Genomic DNA, 21,571 nt, shown 5'->3' with positions numbered 1-21,571 from the left:
TTTGAGGCTCACCGCCAGGTGTTACAGTTCCTGCAGGGGGAGGTGAGAAGCACCTCCACCCAGTACAGGCTTTGTTCCTGGCCACAGAGTGACAAAGGCACTCTCCCCATGTGCCACGCAACATGTCTGGTGTGTGGCAGGCCGGCAGCAACTGGTCAGCCTACACTAGAAGTCGGGTGTGTATTCAGGGGGCATCTTTAAGATGCCCGCTGGGTGTATTTTACAATAAATTGCACCCTGGCATCAGTGTGCATTTATTGTGCTGAGAAGTTTGATACCAAACTTCCCAGTTTTCAGTGTAGCCATTATGAAACTGTGGAGTTCGTGTTTGACAAACCCCCAGACCATATTCTCTTATGGCTACCCTGCACTTACAATGTCTAAGGTTTTGGGGCATAGTGCTCATGCACATATGCCCTCACCTGTGGTATAGTGCACCCTGCCTTAGGGCTGTAAGGCCTGCTAGAGGGGTGACTTATCTATACTGCATAGGCAGTGTGAGGTTGGCATGGCACTCTGAGGGGAGTGCCATGTCGACTTAGTCATTTTCTCCCCACCAGCACACACAAGCTGTGAGGCATGTGCTGAGTGAGGGGTCTCTATGGTGGCATAAGACATGCTGCAGCCCTTAGAGACCTCCCCTGGCATCAGGGGTACCAGTTACAAGGGGCTTACCTGAGTGCCAGGGTTGTGCCAGTTGTGGAGACAAAGGTACAGTTTAGGGAAAGAACACTGGTGCTGGGGCCTAGTTAGCAGGGTCCCAACCCACTTTCAAATCATAACTTAGCATCAGCAAAGGCAAAAAGTTAGGGGATAACCATGCCAAGGAGGCATTTCCTTACAGTAGGTGAATGCAAGAATGAAACTGTGTGTGGATGACTGGATGCATGAGTAAAAGGATGAGTGACAGTGCATACATAATGACGTATCAAGTACCTAAACTCACCAGTGACTAAAGAGGCACATTGAGTTATAAGCCAGTTCTGTTGGCGTTACCAATGCTGGTTCCTCACGATTTGCATAAAATTGGCCTGGTGCAACACCTTTGCTGTCTGAGTAAGCTTTAAGGATCACCTCCAACTATGTAATCTATAAAACAGTAATGTTCAAAATCTGTTTACTTCTTTTCTGCAGGAGGTTAAAGATAAAACTTGTCAACGGGCCATTGAGAAAATTAAGGTACAGCTAAGCAAAGGGAACAGCCTAAATAGAGACCAGATTGAAACAGCAGAGCTGGAGACCACAACATCTGAACAAGTTGAACAAAATGGAGAAGGTAACACAGTAGATTAAAAGTTGATAAATTCTTTCTTTGTACTCATTTAAAATACCTTCAACCTAAGAAAAGCCATTTTGTATCATACTTTCTACTGTTGATCATTTTACCTTATGAAATATGCATATGTTTAAGAGTTGACCCATTATTTTTTTTTTTAGATTTTTATTTTGAAATAGAACAAAAGCTCAGCGTAAATAAGTCTTGAGTAAGTAACAATAATTGTGAAATCTGTTGGTAGGGTGGGCAAGGACCATCAGTAACGGAAAGTACCATAACAAGTGTTGGACTTCCTAGGCTACATAAACCACTCACTTCAGTGGAGGTTTTGTCAGAATGACTTTTAGCAGAACTGTCAAGACTGATTTGCATATGGCTGGGTTCAAACGGAGGTGTCATGGTGAGCAAAAGAACGATGGATTAAACTCAGATCTGTGACTGGGGGTGAGTATTTGAAAAGTTTCAGCACTACGTCCATCAGCCTTTTGTGTTGCATCTAGATGTCTCATTAATTCAGATCCAGACCTTAGTACAGTTGTGACACTCAGGGAAGAAGTGCATTTGGTTAACATGTGGAAGACTTTTCTGTTGCAACACTGGCATAAAAATGAAATGGTGACCCCCTTCAAATTAGCATCAGACCAGCTTTGAGATCGCACCAGCTACAGATTCCCCAAAAATTGTATATGATGCAGAATCAGTATATTTGACATTTTTGCCTGTTTTTCCATCGGATTAATAGCCTTTCTTTTGTGTCACCATTGCTAGCGCGCCTAGTCCTTAGTAAGTAAACTTACAAGGGGACGCGTGTAGGCCGATGAACCTTTTCGAACGCATGGAATATCCTAGGTATTTAGTGACCAAAGGCATCACCGATTTACACAGCCAGCTCAAAATAATTATAACCATCAATTCTTGAATAACCACAACTCCATTAAGCGTTTAACAATTTTTATTTCCCTATTAGTTACAATACTAAATCATTAGTTAGATCAAACTTTATTCAGTCAACTCAGAATTAGTTCATTAATGAACACCAATAACATAATATAATCAGAAATTTAGGAAACATATGCTCGAATGCACCAACATAAGCCAAATAAAATGAATACACAACATTAATAGCAGAGTTCAGCAAGTAGTTAGTAAGTCATTTGTCACCGTCAAACGTCACCCCTAGAAAGCCTACCTAACCAAGATTAGCATTGGCATGTGGGGCTTCATGTAAAATCTATTTAATAAAAAACCCATGAATTTGGAAAAAACATCTTACTACAAGAAAATCTATAAAACAGCACAGTTGGTACCTAGAGGAAAAGGCACAAGTTAATCAGTCACATTGTCATAGCTACCTATCCTATCCAAGGAATGGATCAGCAACAAAGTCAGTCTTCGTCTTCAGGTCATCAATAGATCCGCAACGCATCAGGCTCTCCGATTATGAGCCCAATGACAGAATCTCGATCCGCGTCTCCTGACGTCATCAACGTCTCACTCCTATTCTCCTGCATCTGAAGTTTTAGCTCCTTGTCATGACCTTTTATTAGGGTCTTCCAGTCCATCCCCCTAATTCCCAATTGGTCAGTCAGTCAGCAGATATGACTCTAACCTATAATATTAATTTACCAAATCAATAAATTTTAATATTAGTCAGTTCACATCACATGGATTGGTCCACTATACGATGTCCTCATCATCCGGCTCTTTAGGTATCGAAAATGTTGAATGTTCCTCTTCAGTCAGTGCTTTCATTGTTCAAGTCCTGGGAAAGTACATTTAACCTACTCTACACATAATTGTATCAAATTGTCTTCATTATCTCTTGTCCGTCGGTACATTGCAGGAAAATTCTAGCTAAGCAACTTTAACATCAGGTGGTTCAGGGTCAGCTTATGCATCAACTTCTCTGCAGCGTGTTAGTATCTCACCTCTCTTGTGATGCCTGGAAAGGCTAGGCCTTAACCTCAGCTAAGTTAACTTCTATAACTTAATACAAAACATAGGTTATACATTTTAATATGACATATTACTACATTAGTCTTTCACATTTTCATTACTTAACACATCTTTTTAGTTATTTTAGCATGACTTCGTATAAATGGCTGCCACTGCAATTTGTAAACATACACTTTATTTTCTCTACTAATAATTTCTCTATGAACTTTTCATTAATCAAACACATAAACATTGACTAATCATTTTCTAATTAGCATATTTGCGTCAGCACCATCAAAAGAGTTGATGCTCTGGAAATTGTTCTATAACATATGTTGTTTTCAGCTGATTATTCTTCTCGAGAAGCAGTCCTTGGAATCCTTCCAAAGAGCTCCTAATTCTATCTTTGAGGCGCCATCTGCACTTTAAGCATCCTTTCCACATATTGCTGATGCCAGGTGTCTGACATTTTCTCTTTTAACTTGGATTAATTTTATATTGTTCCCTAATTTTTTTTATAATTTTAACCCCATAGTAAAAGTAACCCTTGGATGTCATTCATTGGCCCACAACACTGCTTCTTGAGTTTCCTGGACTCCGTACAACTCCGGCTATAGCAACAAATGCATCCTTAAGCTATATGCGGGCACAGTTGGTAAACAACTTTTCATGGTCCTTATATTCAACTTGAAGTCCATCCGTAGCTTCTCAGAGCTATTTTAGACGTATCAGTGGTATTGGTCATTTTAATTTAGTTTTCTTAGCAACAGTTAGAACACTACTTCTATCTGATAAAGACGTCTATCTGCAGATTCCTTGCCTTTGAATTCTCCCTAGGCATCAGACTGGATCCGGAAGATTTTTATGACCTGTACCCCTGCGTGCTGGTAGGTGCCATTGATCGGCTCTGCGTCTGTTGTCGGCATCATCTGCGCTGGAAATTACGTTGCAGGTCCTATATAAGCGCCACCCAGGCACGCAGATGTCAGGTTTTCTCTTTCTGTGCCAGCCAGCACTATCCGAAGAGAGATACCCCTCAGTCGATTTTTATTTTATTTTGTTTTTTTACTTTTCTCTTTCTCACTGTTTTTTTTTTTTTTTTTTTTTCTACTTTTTATCAAGCTTTTTACAAGAATTTTTTCCTGGTGTGTCAATGAATATCTTTTAGGAAGACAAGTTTCAACACTGCGGATCCTGTCATCAGGCGATGTCCGTGACTGATCCGCACCTCAAGTGTTTGTTTGGAGCACTACCACAATCCGAAGTTGTGCTCAGAGTGCTGGGTCATGTATCCGCAGGCATTGAGGGAGCAGTGCATAAAGCTGGTAGCGGCCTGGCACGCAACTCTGCACAGGTCTCGGTCTCGCTCAAGAAGGTCAGTCATTCAAAATCCTCAGGCGATCAGATAAGTCAAGGCAGAAGAAAAAAAAAATCCAAGAAGTTGAAGCACTCTTTGACTTGGCTGACGAGGGAGCCTTGACGCTCTAAGCCTCGTTCTATGGAACCTATGCCTGGGTCGACTCTGTGCATTCCCAGATTTTGGAGAGCCGGTGCAACCGCTTCCCAACTCAGTTTTGAAGCCATGCGCCTCATTTTTGGGTAGTGCAACCCTGCTTGGAGCATCTTAGGCCCTGCATAGTCTGAGGGGGGGCATTCGGGATCTTCACCTGCAGCTCTGGCCTTGGTCCCCCCCACCCCCTCCAACAGCCTTTAAACCCTCCTTCTCTCTCTCCCCTGTCCTTGCCACCACCACTAAGGCCCAGATGGCAGCATGGTTGGCCATCACCTGCCCCACTGGCAATCCACCACTGCAGACAGGGGCCTCTATCCTGGATTTCGGTGAGAATGACTTTGAGGCTGCTGGGTCTCATGGCCTCCTGCATGCTGCTGGTAACACATGCTAGATGGATATGCAGGCTGTGCAGTGGGACCTTAAGTTCCAGTTGGTGCAACTACAGGGGAATCTCTCAGACGTGATCCAAATATCGGAGGGAACTGCAAAAGATCTGCATTGGTAGTTAACAAACCACAATTGGGCCAGAGACAGATCCCTCTCCCTTCCCCAATCCGATCTGACATTAGTGACAGATGCGTCACTCTTAGGATGGGGTGGCCATCTGGGAGAGGCAGAGATCAGAGGTATTTGGTCTCCAGTGGCAACAGGACTCCACATCAACATGCTGGAGCTCCATGTGATCCAGCTGGCAGTAAAAACCTTTCTTCCATCTATCAAGGGAAAGCTGGTGCAGGCAACACCTCCATGTGGTACTGCAACAAGCAGGGCATGGTGGGGTTGTGGATCCTTTGTCAAAAGGCTCTGTGCATCTGGGTGTGGCTGGTTCAACATCTCGCAGGCTCTCAATGCCAGAGCAGACAAGCACAGCTGAAAATGCCTAGCGGGTCATAAATGGCCTCTCCATCCCAGTGGGGAGAGAGCCTTAGTGAGATCTGTTTTCCTCCACCGAAAATGCGCAATGACAGCAGTTTTGTGCTCTGCCGTTTCCAAGGCGGAAGCCGCTCAGAGACTCTTTTCATCTCAAGTGGAGTTCAGGCCTCCTGTTCGTCTTTCCACCCATACCATTTCTGCCCAGAGTTCTTAAGATCAAGAACAACCGTACCCAAGTAATCCTTGTGGCTCTGGACTGGGCACAGAGAGTCTGGGATCTACAGCTGCTGAGCATGTCCACTGATCAGATTGCCCTTTTGGGAGGATCTTTTGGCACGGCAGCAGTAGGGGAGGGATCTTCACTTGAGTCTGTCAACTCTCTGCCTTCTTCCATAGAGATTGAGCGGCAGCAGTTGACAGCCTTTGATCTTCCTCCCAAAGTCTGTAACGTAATCTTGGCAGCCAAATATCCCTCCCCCATAACGGTATACACCTGTCGTTGGAAGAAATTAGTGGCATGATGCGCACACACACACGTCTGTTGGCCCAGTTTCTTCCCCCGTCTCTGAGGTCCTGTTGTTCATCCTTTCCCTTGTCCAGCAGGGCTCTGCTCTGGGCAATTGTCAGGGAAATGTGTCTAGTTTTTTTTTATTTATTTTTTAGGTTGCCTGACCAACCTTCTTTGTTTAAGTCTCTTATTGTACATAGGGTGCTCAAAGATCTTACACATCTTTCCTCCATCCACATTCATTATGCCTCAATGGGATCTGAATTTGGTTAACTTTTTTGATGTACCCTTCGTTCTAGCCTCTTTACAATTGGTCTCCCAGGCTTCTCCCTTGATCGTGCACACGTTACAAGTGGATGTCCAACTCTTTGTAGGGTGTGTGGGTACGAAGAAAGACTGGGCAGGGCAGAAGCGGTCCATCTCCAGATGGGTCGTACTCTGCACCAAGATCTGCCATGCACTGGCCAAAAAGCGACCCCGTGAGGGTCTGTACGCTCATTCTACCCGACTTATAGCTGTGACCACTGCGTTAGCACAAGTAATTCCAGTCATTGACATCTGTCAAGCAGCAACCTGGGCACCTCTGCACACGTTTAACAAACACTATTGTCTGGACAGTCAGGTCCATAGGGATGGGCATTCTGCCTGTTTGATCCTGCAGAACTTGGTTTCCAAACCTACCTCCAGGAATGGTGTTGCTTGGGTATCTATTCAAAGATAAGGTATCTGCAGATAGAAATTTCTAGCAGATGGACAAGTTTTTTGGTAGAGACTATATCTCGCTGCAGATTACTTACCGACCCCCCCCCCACCCCCCACCCCCCCATCCTCCCTGCTCTACAAACTGATTTCTAGGGGCAGTGACTCCCCTTTGAGGGCGATTAGTTTTGAGAGGCCAGTAGTTGGTGTTCTTCATGGCTCTGCACTTCTGCCATGCAAAGTTGTGAAAAGAAACGGACGGCAAGCCTGGTTGGCGCCTATATAGGACCTGCAAGGTCATTCCTGATGCGTATGATGCAGGCAACGGACGTGGAGTCCTTCGACACGACCTACCGGCACGCAGGGGTACTGCTCATGAAAATCTTTCAGATCCAGTCTGACATCTGAGGAGAATTTAAAGGATAGTCTTAACCCGATAAGGCATTACTAAAGGTAAGTAAATTGCCCTGCAATCTCTGTACTGGTTTACTGGGGACCCCGTAGGCAAGGGTCGCTCCCGGGGGGGGTGGGGGGGGAGGGGAGGGGGGTGCAGAAACCTCTAGGCGCCAGGGCACATTTTTTTGGGTGTTATTTTTTTTTTTTTTTTTTTTTAGAGATGGGGAGCGACCCATCAGGCAAGGGTCGCTGCCCTGGGGGGCAAATTGTATTTAGACCATTTCTGTCCCCCTTGGGGGCAGATTGGCCGATTTTCGGTCAATCTGCCCCCAAGGGGGCAGAAACCACTAGGCACCGGGGATTTGTTTTTTGGCGCCAATGTCACGCAGGGGGAGCGACCCTGTAGGCAAGGGTCGCTCCTGGCGGGGGGGCAAATTTATTTTAGGCCGATCTGCCCCCTGGGGGGTCAGAAACCTCTAGGCGCCAGGGCAAATTTTTATTGGTGTTTTTTTTTTTTGGTTTGTTTGTTTTTTTTTAGAGATGGGGAGCGACCCATCGGGCAAGGGTCGCTGCCCTGGGGGGCAAATTGTATTTAGACCATTGGGTAACAGAACCTGGTCAGAGCACCACAAGTCACCCCATCTTGGATTCACCTAGGTCTCTAGTTTTCAGAAATGCACAGGTTTGGTAGGTTTCCCTAGGTGCCGGCTGAACTAGAGTCCAAAATCTACAGGTAGGCACTTCGCAAAAAACACCTCTGTTTTCTTTCAAAAAATTGGATGTGTCCACATTGCGCTTTGGGGCATTTCCTCTCGCGGGCGCTAGGCCTACCCACACAAGTGAGGTATCATTTTTATCGGGAGACTTGGGGGAACGCTGCGTGGAAGGAAATTTGTGGCTCCTCTCAGATTCCAGAACTTTCTGCCACAGAAATGTGAGGAACATGTGTTTTTTAAGCCAAATTTTGAGGTTTGCAAAGGATTCTGGATAACAGAACCTGGTCAGAGCCCCACAAGTCACCCCATCTTGGATTCCCCTAGGTCTCTTGTTTTCGAAAATGCACAGGTTTGGTAGGTTTCCCTAGGTGCCGGCTGAGCTAGAGGCCAAAATCTACAGGTAGGCACTTTGCAAAAAACACCTCTGTTTTCTTTTTTTTTTAAATGGGATGTGTCCACGTTGCGTTTTGGGGCGTTTCCTGTCGTGGGCGCTAGGCCTACCCACACAAGTGAGGTATCATTTTTATCGGGAGACTTGGGGGAACATAGATTAGCAAAACAAGTGTTATTGCCCCTTGTCTTTCTCTACATTTTTTCCTTACAAATATAGAAGTGTGTGTAAAAAAGACATCTATTTGAGAAATGCCCTGTAATTCACATGCTAGTATGGTCACCCCGGAATTCAGAGATGTGCAAATAACCACTGCTTCTCAACACCTTATCTTGTGCCCATTTTGGAAATACAAAGGTTTTCTTGATAGCTATTTTTTACTCTTTATATTTCAGCAAATGAATTGCTGTATACCCGGCATAGGATGAAAACGCACTGCAGGGTGCAGCTCATTTATTGGCTCTGGGTACCTAGGGTTCTTGATGAACCTACAAGCCCTGTATATCCCCGCAACCAGAGGAGTCCAGCAGACGTAACGGTATATTGCTTTCGATAATCTGACATTGCAGGGAAAAGTTACAGAGTAAAACGTAGAGAAAAATTGATGTTTTTTTCACCTCAATTTCAATATTTTTCTTTTTCAGTTGTTATTTTCTGTAGGAAACCCTTGTAGGATCTACACAAATGACCCCTTGCTGAATTCAGAATTTTGTCTACTTTTCAGAAATGTTTAGGTTTCTGGGATCCAGCATTGGTTTCATGCCCATTTCTGTTACTGACTGGAAGGAGGCTGAAAGCACCAAAAATTGCAAAAATGGGGTATGTCCCAGTAAAACGCCAAAATTGTGTTGAAAATTGGGTTTTCTGATTCAAGTCTGCCTGTTCCTGAAAGCTGGGAAGCTTCTGAGTTTCGCACTGCAAACCCTTTGTTGATGCCATTTACAGGGGGAAAACCACAAGCCTTCTTCTGCAGCCACTTTTTCCCATTTTTTTAAAAAAAACGAAATTTTTAATGTATTTTGGCTAATTTCTTGGCCTCCTTCAGGGGAACCCACAAAGTCTGGGTACCTCTAGAATCCCTAGGATGTTGGAAAAAAGGACGCAAATTTGGCTTGGTTAGCTTATGTGGACAAAAAGTTATGAGGGCCTAAGCGCGAACTGCCCCAAATAGGCAAAAAAAGGCCTGGCACAGGAGGGGGGAAAAGGCCTGGCAGCGAAGGGGTTAAAGGTAAGGGAAGGCTGTGTTTATTTCACATGATCATCAGGCTGCAGATAGCAGGGCCTATTAAGGAGCAGTTGACATAAGTGAGTTGATTCAAAGCACCACGGCCACCATGAGCGTGAGCACCAAGGAGAGACGCAAAAGGAAAAAGATGTTCAATCACATTCAAACGTATCGGCAAAGGTGCAATCATTCACGTAACAGGGGCGATGGCCAAGGCGGTAACAAAACTGCCCCAAGGAGGGTCAAGCGTAAAGCATTTACCAATGTCATCAAATGATTTTTGAAAGGCAAGCCCACGAACAAGTGAAAGTGATGAGCGTGAGGTGGGCATGGTTAAAAGCTCACATAGATACCAACACGTCGGAAAAGCAGCGCTTGCGTGCTGCTATGCTCAACCTAAAAATGGCTGTAGTGTACGGAGGACTCGGAAACCAGCAGCCTCTGCTCTCGACAACAGGCTGACTGACACGGACAGCAAGGTGTTTCTCAGGAAAATGAGACTATGCTATCTTTCAGAGCTCTTGTTTGTGGTGGCGTTACTCGTATTAAAAGTGGTTTTTGATATTGCCAAAAGTGGTAGCTTGAGTTTTTAGAAACTCTACAGATTTGCCACTTTGAACACCTCTTACAATGCTAATCGTACGAAGTTGGAGCGATCTTCCTTCCTTACAGCAAGAGATGCTACTTATAAAGACTTACAAGCATGTAGGGAGTAGCTGCAATCATCGCTACACAGAACACTTTATTTTAAACATTCCTGTTTAGTTAGGGTTATTGGCTAGGTGTATTGCTTATATTTTAGCCCATTCCTGTGCCCTCGGATCAAAGAAGGAAGCCGTAGCAGGAGTGGTGCGGAGATGTGCAGCCTCCAGGAACTCTAGCCTTGCTGACTGGTCGAGATCTCTGTTTATAGAAAGGTTCTCCCCGAAAGTGACTTGATGAAGTTGTGGTAAATGTGCAACTTGCAACGCCATGACTCTCTGGTCAAAAGGCAACGCATTTTTGTCATTTTAAGTCATCTGAAGTTGTTTGACTGTTTTTTCTTTATCTGCAATCACCAGCATTAACAATACATGTAGGAAAAAATGTTAATGCGGTCTATGGATGTTAACCCCTTGGCCTTTTTAGGTTTCGCCTGCACCACGCTTGCGAAATCTCTTGCATTAAAAACAAACATTTGCAATGCAATAGGTCTCACATTTGCTTGAGTTAGAGCTATTGGTGTTATAAATTGATAACTGGACTTTTCTTGCCACATACATTTGCCTCATAATTTGGTATTTTCCTGCTATGTAATTCCAGTGCCCCTGCATATAACTAAAGCACTTCCATTTACCTTCTTCCTCTATCTGCAGCAAGAAATGAAAATGTTGCCATCCAGCATCCTAATTTAAATCTGCCATGCTAATTCCAATAGAATACCATTTTCACCACCCCACTATCAGAGTTGCTGGCTGGCTCACACAATTCCCAAAAAAGATACAAGACAGCCACGGGGGAGTGACCAGAGAAATAAACTAGGTCACCCAAACTTATCAGGAGTGTTCTAACAGTCATAGTGTAAGTAGGATGTTAAGTTGGACGGAATCATGTATATAGCTGCAATAAGGAGAGATTCATAAAACATATACAATCATCATGGAAATCAATAAAAACCTTTATTAGAAATAAACATTTGGCATTAGACTGTAATGCTCAAAACAGCCCCTAGAGGGGACCACAACAAAAATATCTTTTTGAAGAAGCATTGTTATGTAACCATACAGTCAGCCTCTAGAGGGCAATACCACTTGAAAACAGAATGGCAGAAAGTAATGTAGTGCAACCATATAGTTAGCCCCTACAGGGCATAGTGTAGGAGGCTGGCCCAATGTGTGGTGGACACCTATGGTGTTAAACTTTATACTGGGTTCAGGCTACCCTTATTAGTTCGTGTCTAGGAAGCCAGGGCTCCCTAGTGGTAACTTTGGCGAGCAGCCAAGACTTATCTAGGAGGCATGTGAAGCACTTGCAATACCACAATACTCACACAGTAACTTATCACACATGAAAGGAACCATACAGTGTTGCCAAAAAAAAAAAAAAAAGGTACTTTATTTTAGGAACACCAACTAGACTACTATAGGGAAACCCCCCTCTGGAGGTAAGTACACACATAATAAACTCCGGTAAGTAGTAGGAAATAGCATAAAATAACATAGGCCCTATAGGAGGGCCAAATTATATACTAAACAAGCATTGGCAAAGCCAGTAGGTCTCACCTATGCAACAGCTTTTCGATTTGTCAATGTCTTTTTGCCTTGTACAGCGGTTTTACTGTTCAGCATGACTACAAGTAAAGTTAGAAAAGGGCTCTATGACATACTGTTTTTTCCTAACTTTAATGTTAGCTATGCTGCACAACCATGCTGAATTACAAGGCTAAAAGACATTTGTAAAGTCAGTAGCTGTCGTATAGGCGAGACCCATTGGCTTTTAGGATCCTCGTTGGCTGGATATTTTAACATGCCCTTCATTTGTGCAACCAATGCTCTCGAAATGAGTGCTTGGCCGTTGCTACAAATGGTGCGTAATGCGTTTCTGCGTCACACAGTACTTTTATAAAGACTGCATATCTGGCCAGTGAGGGTGTAACCGGTTTTGATTTGTTAATATTGTTTCTAAACAGCAGTCGCCAAAACTAATATTGCTGTGTAAAAAAAAATACATCCATGTGCTGTTAAAACTAATCCTAACCCATAAGCCTTGTTTGTTCTTTTAAAAGTGAATGCGGTGGGCAGTGTTTCTTACACCACAAAATTACAATCACTCCTCATTTTGCGATGTCAAAATAAGAAAATTTAAGTATATATGTCCACACCACGTTTCATTAATGGCACAGTAAGGACATGAGTATAAAATGCTTTAGTTTTATGAAACAAACACCCTGAAAACAGCACACAACCGAAATCATCTTTTATTTCGAAATTGTTTTGTGATTCATAACTGCATAAGTTGGTTGAGACGTCGACGCACACTAATGAAGCGGCCGTGTGAAAAATGTACAACCATGTCTACTTAAAAGCGCTTGCGGGGATGCTCTTACTGGGGTGTTCTTTGTTACTAAAACTAAGATTGAAAGTGGAACCTTTCTTTTGTGAAGGCGATGCAGTTGTGGTGATCCTGCAGAAACCTGACAAGTAGGGGGAAAAAGCAAAACACATGCTATCCTTTTCAGCGGCTGATGCCCTCATCCTTTAACCGAAGTACAAGCTGAACACAAATGAGGGCTGATGGGGTGCAGGAGAAACAGATGGGGGCAGCGTTCGGGATGAAAAAGAAGCGATAGGGATATGAAAGAAGACCGGCCTGAAACACAAGCGCTTGTGTTTGTTCTTGCGTAATGTAACTGATGCTCATGTAAAAGTCTCCAATATCTTTGGGTTGAGCTTGCGCTCTATTTAAATGCAAAAAAAATCCCAGGGATGTGCCACTACTCAGGGTGGCCTTCCAGCTAAAGCTGTCAGCGTTACAACATGCACTTTTCTACCATATAGACCAGTGTTTTTTAAACTTCACAATGCCACGCCCCCACCGGATGGAGGGGGAGGGGGGGAATCCCTCCTTCCCTCCAGCCCCGCGAATTGTTTACAATTATTCTACTAAGTTGGCAATGTTTTATTTAAACATTGCTGTTAAGTTCTGTTACGTTGTTAACAATGCTATACATTATTTTCTGCTTAAATCAAAACACTGATAACTGCATCATGCTTCTTTTGGCCAGAGCCTGGTGCTCCCACCCCGGGACGACTTGTGCCCCCCCCTCTCCCCCCCAGAGAGGCCGGCCCCCCAGTTTGAAGACCCCTGATATAGACCATCTTGTAGAGGACGAATACGCGATCATAGAATATGAACCGTATTGAATATGGCATTTTAACAAAGACAATCATTTCCAGTTTGAGAATACGTTGAATTCTCCGGTGTCAGCAATCGCCGATGCTAACCAGAAGTGAAAAATATTTATCGAACGCGTGAAAGTCAACGTGACTTCGACTTTGACAGACGCACTGCAACTATAGGGCAGCCTCTTTCTGAATGTCACTTATTGCTGTTTGCCTTCATGTCCCTGGGAACAGCGCCAGAGGCGCGGCGAGGGAAGGGGCTGTTAGGAAGCAGTTTACCGCACACTTGTTGTTTCAGCCTTTGAGCTCGTCCTTGTCGCTGCGGTGGGGAGGGGGTCCTCAATACTAGAGAATTAACAGGGGTGCCGAAGGATAAGGAGTCAAAGAGCGCCATAGCTCCTCACTAGCATGACTAAAGGAATCCGAGGCAAACATAACAAGAAGTGGGGAAAAGCACAACAAATGCCGTTCTATTCAGCAGCTCGATCCTAAACCGAAGTAGGAACCAAACACGAAGGAAGATGAAACCGGGATGAAGGTGGGTGGGGGTGTAGAAGAAACAGATGGGGGCAGGAGGTTAGAGGGCAAGCACCATGGACGGGGGGGGGGAGCCACAGAAAACAGCCTTAAACAGAACCCTCTTTTTGGGGGGATTGGGCACAAAGGAAAACTAGCTCCAAACACAGGCGTAGCGGATGGACACAAGTAGTTGGTCCCTACTCCTGGTGAGAGACAAACACATGAAGAAAACATTAAGCCCACACAGCTTAACAAACAGGAGCAAAGAAAATGAGAACGACACAGGAGTTAACCATTAGTAAGGTATGGGCAGGCTGGAGGCCCGCTGATTGTAAACAAAATGTCTCGAACAGACAGCTCATGCGCTGTCTAGCCGAGACCTAAAAAGTGGAATACGAGAATGGGTGCCCCACCAGAGGATGTGGAGTAGTTAGCCAAGGCCTTGGAGGGAGTAGAATCTCAAAAGGTAAGTATCTAGAAGACACTCAGCGACCAGGAGAGGAGAGGTAAGTTACTGGTCGTCCCATAGGATAAGAAGGGAACTCTAAATGGGATATTGCAAAAGCAGGACCTGGCCGGTTGAAATCAATGGTGGATTCTGGATGAAGCAGACCTGCAAAAGAAGGGGGACAGAGTCCAGACGGATTGCAGACGGGTCAGTGGTCGGGAGGACCACCAACAAGCACAATTAAATGCAACTGGAGCTGTTGGAGATGTGCAAAGCTATAGAGAACCAGCAGTGGGGAGGGGAGTCTGTGCTGACCCTCAGGATCTAGGAGAGCCAGCAGAAGGTGTCGGAGCCCCCATGAGCAACTCACTGGCAGCAGGCACCGTAAGTCGTAGTGAGGCCCAGTCAGCACAGCTGAAGAGTCCCATGTCACTGGAGCAGCAGAAAGGAGACTGCCTTAGCTGAGGAAGAGTGCTGGGAGCCAGAGCTACTTGAAGCCTGAAGATCCCACAGAGAAGGAGTCAACAGGCTTTGGTTGCTGCAATAGTTGCAGTGCACAGGGATTCTGTCCTGGAGGGAGAGGCAAGGGCTCACTATCTCCCAAGTTGGACAGAAGGCAGAGAGGACCCAGAGGGCCACTCAGAACCACCACCTGTATTGGGGAATCCACACAGATACAGATGAAAGCAGATCCCAGCAGCCGGACGTCGTCTTAGGTGCCTGCAGATGCAGGGTAGTTACTCCTTCACTCCAAGGGAGGTTCCTTCTTGTTTCTTTGGTGCAGCTGAAGTTTTGCTGACCCCAGAGGATGCACAGCTGTGGAAATGTTGCACGTTGCTGACGGGAGTAGTGGAAACAAGGTTACGAAGTGAGTAACATTGAGTCCCTGGACAGGGGCAAACCGGATTTTGCAAAGAGGGCACCAAATGTGCCCTTCAAAGCAGTCCGGTGGTGTGGGGAGGCTACCCCTCCCCAGCCCAGTTTCACCTATTTCCGAGGGAGAGGGAGTTGCATACCTTCTCCCACAGGAAATCCTTTGTTCTGCCTTGCCCTGCTTGAGCTGGTCAAGCAGCAGGAGGGCAGAATCCTGTCTGAGGGGATGCAGCAGCTTGGACTGCCCGCAGACCCTAAAAGACCGATAGGAGCAAAACTGGGGTGTTCTCTAAGGAGCCCCAGAGTGCATTTAATCATGCCACCAATACTTGCATCAGTATTGGGGTATGATTCTGACATGTTTGATAACAAACATGCCTAGGTTTGGAGTTACCATTATGTATCAGGACCACAGATAGACCTGTGGCTAGTATATAGCTAAAATTGCTTCCCCACACTTTCCAAGTCCAGGGAATGGGAACTGGACTTTGTAGGGGCATCTCTGCTCATGCTGGGGTGCCCACACACAATGGTACCTGCCCCATCCCTTTTGGGCTGGAAGGGCCTACCATAGCGGTGACTTACAATGACCTGGTGTAGTGCCCAGCAGAGAAAGGGTGCATGCAACTTTTCACGCAGGCTGCAAATGGCAGGCCTGCAGACACATTTTGCATGGCTCCCATGGGTAGCATAATACATGCTGCAGCCCATGGTAGACCCCTTGTGTACCAATGCCCTGGGTACCTAAGTACCATTTACCAGGGACTTACAGGGGTACACCAGTATGCTAATTGTGGCGTGTATGTGATACCAAAACAACCAAATTTAGGGGAGAGAACACAATCACTGACGTCCTGGTTAGCAGTATCCCAGTGAAAACAGTCTAAGCACACTGACAACAGGCACAAAGTGGGAGTGACCATGCCAGAATGAGGGGACTTCCTATACATACTACACTACTCTTCTTCAGGGCCAGACCTACTATAATATTACAAACAAGGCCCTTAAGACACAAACTACTCCCAGCTGTAAATCAAAAGTTCTAGCCATGAGAGAGCTTAAAAAGACACTGGTTGGTGGGAGGTGGTATTATTTTGTGGTCCCCACCAACGTTGTCTGGGGACCCATAGATGATCTAGACAGAAAGAGCAAGTTGTGGTGAAAGTTTTGAAGGTGTACCCATTGTCCTAGGACTACCACAGGCTGAGTTATGATCAAAATGTTTTGTAAAAGGAATGCCCTGCAAAGCCCACAGAATAATGTCAACAGGTCGAAAAGCAGCACTTGCATGCTGTTATGCTCGACCTAAAAACGAACTTAAGAGATTGCCTCCAGTATGGTACATCTGTAAGAAATACTCCCTAAAAATTGGGTTCAGCAACCATCCACCTTAAACAGCAGACCATCAAAGGCAGGCTTTGGAATGCGAACAGCAGCGGATGGAGAAAGCACATGGCAACCAGTTGCCTTACCTACTACATCTGAAAGAAATACTGTCTTGAAAGCAGCTTTGCCTCGTACCACAGAACTTCAAAGATTTGAATGCCGGAATGCGAGCAGCTGTACAGCCAGCATGCTTATGCCTAAGAATTCTCAAAGATGCCGGTCTTATTTATTTAATAGCATTAATGGTAATGTATGTCCTTTGGGTGTTCTTTGCAGCTTTAATAATAAACCAAGCTCTGGTTTCTAACAAATCTGTAAAGAATATCCAAAGTTCCTTTAGTAGCATAACATTTCTTACGCTTATTTTATAATGATAATGCAAGTAAATATGTCAAATGTGCCCACTGACATCTGAGTGGGGCCTGCAGCAGTTCTTAACCGTGCTTTTACCTTCATATGTTGATAAGCGGCCTGTGAATCATTAGACAGGGTTACACAAATAGCTGTCATCTTCTTTGTATCCGAAAAGAGCAAAAGGCAGACAAATTGACATTTTTGTTCTGTCAGTGAAGAGGATAAACATCAATATCTATAGTAACGATCACTACCAACAAATCTCAAAACAAAAAACAGTAGCAAGTAGTGGTTCCCAGCAAAAGGTGAAGAGAACATTGTGGATGATTTACAGGCACTACTTGATGTGGGGGAATATTACTGGCCGCCTTTAAGCAATGGGGTGGCACAGTCTTCCTTAAAACCTGTCTGTGCATTCACATAGGTGTCAATAGTACATGAAACAAAAAAGAGAAAAAAATACATTATTGCAGGTAACAGACTTGATGTGATTTGGCCCTGAAAAGGAAAAGCGCCATAAGGTGGGGTACGGGAATGGAGCAAGACCCAGTGCAAAGCGAACAGGAAGCTGTTCTAATGGGTTGTCCCAGGGGTGAAGAGTGGTGGCGCAGACAGCTGAGCTTCACTAAGAAGTTCCTTTGGCACACTGCAGCAGCACCGGGGGGTGCCATACTTTTCACTGACTTTTCTGAATTCATTATCCTAGCTATATTGTCTCCTGTGGCTTGTGTTGCATGTTTGTGTGGCATATTCTGTTTGCATGGGGAAATTGGCACTGCAAGTGACTACTCTCGCAGTCCTGACTGCAGCTGCACACCATCAATATGTCCACGATGCTCCAGGAGTCTCATTATGCCATTAGGCTACACCCATCCCCCAAGCAGCCTCCTCCACGGTCCCACAAAGAACAGTGTGCACCGATGCAGTCATGCCAATATTGCTTTTTGAATTAGAGAGTAGGCAGCCTCATGTGTGAGTTCATACGAGTTAGGAAAATCCCACCCCAGTCCTCAAATGGGTATCTTGAAATGCATTTCCTGCTACAAAGGTGAAACATTGCGTTGGCACAGGAGCTACCACGATAGAACAACTTATCAGATATGCGCAGATCAAGTTTGCTCTGTAAGCGCTGTGGTTGTCATGCGCGAAGGGGAGAGACAAAAAAACCAAAGTAGTTCGCCCATGGTAAAGCATATCTGCAATCGTGCAATAATCCATGTAACAGGGTCATTCTGCAAGGTGGGACAAACGGAAAGCATTTACCAATGACATCAAGGGATTTTTGAAAGGCAGGCCCAGGAATTAATAAAAGTGATGGGCATGAGGTGGGTGTGGTTTAAGCCCACAGAATAGATGACAATAGGTGAATAAGCAGCTCTTGCGGGCTGTTATGCTCGACCTCAAAAAGGGCATCTTAAAAGGGGCTTAGAGCCCACCCATTACTTGCCTTAACTTACCATTGGCTGGCTCCCCCATCACTCTGGTTTCCCGCTTACTGTTGGTCGGTGCCTCCTCCTTGCCTCTGTCTTCATCCCGGGCTTCCGAGTCTTCGTCCTGCAGTAAAGCCTGGCCCAAGTACTACTTCCAGTGGCCAGTGTCTTTCCAATGAAAGCTCTTGGCTTCCTGCAGGTACTCAGTTTTATTTATTTATTTTAAACTTTTTGGGCCCTCTCTCCATCTGTTATTTTTAAAAGCTACCCCTGCTGTTGCTTTCTCCTCTTGCCTTCTATTCTTTTTAACCCCCATCCATTCTTTTTAATACACCCACTGCTCTCCTCCCCCACACGTTCTTTTTAGGTCGAGTGTAAGCGTATTGCCTCTTGTATACTTATACTTCTTGTGGGCTTGAAGGGATTTCATTTGTTTGTATCAATGTCCTTTAAAAATCCCTTCTTGCTAGTGGTCAGTCCTGCCTCTTGGTCCTTCCTTTTTCTCTTTCAGAGCAGGGACTAACTACTGAATAATTCCACTTTGGTTCTTTATCTCTTGCTTTGGTGGACTACTTTATCATTTCTTTGTTGTTCCTCTGCTCTGTGACATTTACTTCTTTTCCAGAATGGTTCTTCTAATTGAGATTATCATTTTCTTTATTTGCTTTGAAGCACTCCATCCGAGTCCATCTTCAGGCATCTTCTCTCTGCCCTGGCCTGTTAACCCATCACTGCCATGCCCCTTCCCTGCTTTTAACCCACCTCTTCCTGCTTTTTTCTCTCTCCAGCATGTACGTATAGATGAAGACACATATGCCGGTTTAAGATGTTTGTTAAAGGGAACAAGAGACAGGAAAGAAGTGCTAGTCCTGGCCCAGTCTCTTAACTATACCATATTCAGGAAGAGAAGTGCTTTGTAATTCTACTGTAGGGGAAGATGACAATCCTCACTTGAATAATGGCTTGCCACTTAATTGAAGCAGAATGGGGCACAAGAAAGTCACTGCTATGTTATCTTTACAAGATTGAGAAGACTACCACCTTCCCCTCCCCCATCGGGTCATCCTCCCAAGCGTACCTTCTGCTAACCCACAGGCCGTAATCACATGCGGAGGTGGAGCAGCTGTTAATCTGCACTTCACCCCATGGCACTTTAGTCACAGCTCCGGAAGCAGACTGGGAGAGAACTGGTTCAGGACACCTTACAGGCCCATGCTTTAGAAAGGCAGGGGCCGGATCAGTCACGTGTCTTCAAAGCCATTGCTTCTGGAGCACTTGCAGGGCTTGAGAAAGTGTAATATAGAGGGCTGCAGCAAATGATTGGGAGTTACATATTTTATTTTCCCATAAGCTGGTGGAATTGGAGAAAATGCACTCATACATTCTAATCTTCCTGCAAGACTCAATAGACTCAGAACAGTGCTGGGTATCCCGCTTCAGTGACTCTTCCAGCGAACCTAAGTTTGCTGTATCGTACAAAGCTTTCAGTTCATTCTTACACTTAAACGATCAGTGCATTAAGGGACTTGCTGTCTTTGTTTGCTTCAGTCAACCAAATGGGGTCATCACCTAAGAACAATCATTGTTAAAAATAAAAATAAAATAACGGGAAAGCTGAAAGAAGGCAAGGATGGAATGCTATGCTCTGTGCACTGTTACTTTCAGGATATCATTCCATAGAGGGCAAGAATTGGATTTGCCTGAAGACTGGGTATTTCATTACCGAGTAATGTGATTGCTCCTTTGGGACACTCAGGTTGAATGGGGGTTGGCACTCTGCTCCTTTATCCGCCTCAAATTAGTTTTTATCTGTGTAGTGTGGTTACAGATTAAGGTGCTGCTGATGGGATTTAAAGTCATTTAAATTTGGTCCTAACCATGCATTGATGGCCGAATCGTTATTGAGGTGTGCCAGAACACTGCACCCGGGTCCCTTTATTATTCACATTTTGTAAGCAAAACCTTGCGAAAGGGCAAAAGCCTTGAAATGGAAGACAAACCATGAATATCAATTTCCATTGTTATTCTCCTTTCCTCAGGGAGAAGTTTGAAGTGCTGCAGTAATACCACAACCCGATATCACGGTACACCACGCTATTAATCCTGGCTGCAGTATTACTGCAATACTTGTAATCTGGGTTTAAGTGGACATGGAGCCTAAATCATCCTAGCACCAATTTCGCTCCCATATCTGCTTCAAGATCCTAGCAGTTCATCTTCCTGCCCTCCAACTTTGTCCATCCGTCTATTCTTGTCTTTCTCTGTGTTTGAGTGTATTTTATCTGTGTGCACAGGTCCCAGCCTGTGTATTGTACATATATTTCTATCCAGCAGTATGCAAGGGAGTCCATATCTCTGTTAGCCTCGGTGTATTATTGCTTGTATGCAAGTTGGTGCCAAATGGAGGAGATTTCTATGAGAAGCAGTAAAGTATTGAATGGCCCTAGGCACTTAACACCTCAATCCTCGTCCATTTGATTTCATGTCTAGGACTGAATATTGACACTGTATCTCACCAGCACTAATTATTCATACATTTACAAGTGGTCATCCATTTTTAAGTTTATTTTCTGTCCAACCGTCTAATTGCATCTGCAGGTTTATCTGTGTGTGTGTGTGTGTGTGTGTGTGTGTGTGTGTGTCTGTGCGCGCGCACACAGTTCTGTGTATATGGTGATTCTAGATGTATGTTGTCTATGCACCTCTCTCTACTTTGGGCTATGTACACTGGTGTGTGGCTGTTGGTCCGAGTGCAAAGCTACCTTCAAGTTCACTTTTCAATTTGCACTAGTAATTGTCATTTGTTTTGAATGCATGTGGCCTGTATTTCTCCTGACCTTTGTGCACTAATGTCTGTTTTCTGTTACTTTGTGTCCATTCATGTGTGTTTCCATGTGTATAGGAGTGGTTGTCTGGTACCTGCATGACTTCCTATGCCTATTGGTCAGGGGCCCATGTTCGTCTGTTCATGTGTATGCTTTGGTATCTGTTTGTCTATGTGCTCTTGTGTAGCTATATATATTTGTGCGTTAGTAGTTTTGTGTCTTATTTCTTTGTGCATAAAGGCCTGTGTGTCTTTTGTTCTGAGGGTACGGATGCCTTTACACCTGTTAATCTTTGTGCATAAGTGCCTGAATGTCTGGTGGTC

The 21,571-nt window shown here is 44.8% G+C and overlaps 1 protein-coding gene across 1 annotated transcript in view; it reads left to right on the top strand.

The window, feature by feature from the left end:
• Window positions 1-21,571, top strand: part of NCAPG (non-SMC condensin I complex subunit G) — a 228,311-nt gene that overhangs the window by 185,741 nt on the left and 20,999 nt on the right. The window contains exon 19 of the mRNA XM_069202226.1: window positions 1,135-1,276. Coding sequence (XP_069058327.1) covers window positions 1,135-1,276 — 142 coding nt within the window. The remainder of the gene's footprint in view (window positions 1-1,134; window positions 1,277-21,571) is intronic.

This window comes from Pleurodeles waltl, chromosome 1_2, assembly GCF_031143425.1.
Source record: "Pleurodeles waltl isolate 20211129_DDA chromosome 1_2, aPleWal1.hap1.20221129, whole genome shotgun sequence".
Lineage (NCBI taxonomy): Eukaryota > Metazoa > Chordata > Amphibia > Caudata > Salamandridae > Pleurodeles > Pleurodeles waltl.
Note: the sequence above shows the minus strand (reverse complement) of the source record. Positions and strands in the feature narration are given on the sequence as shown.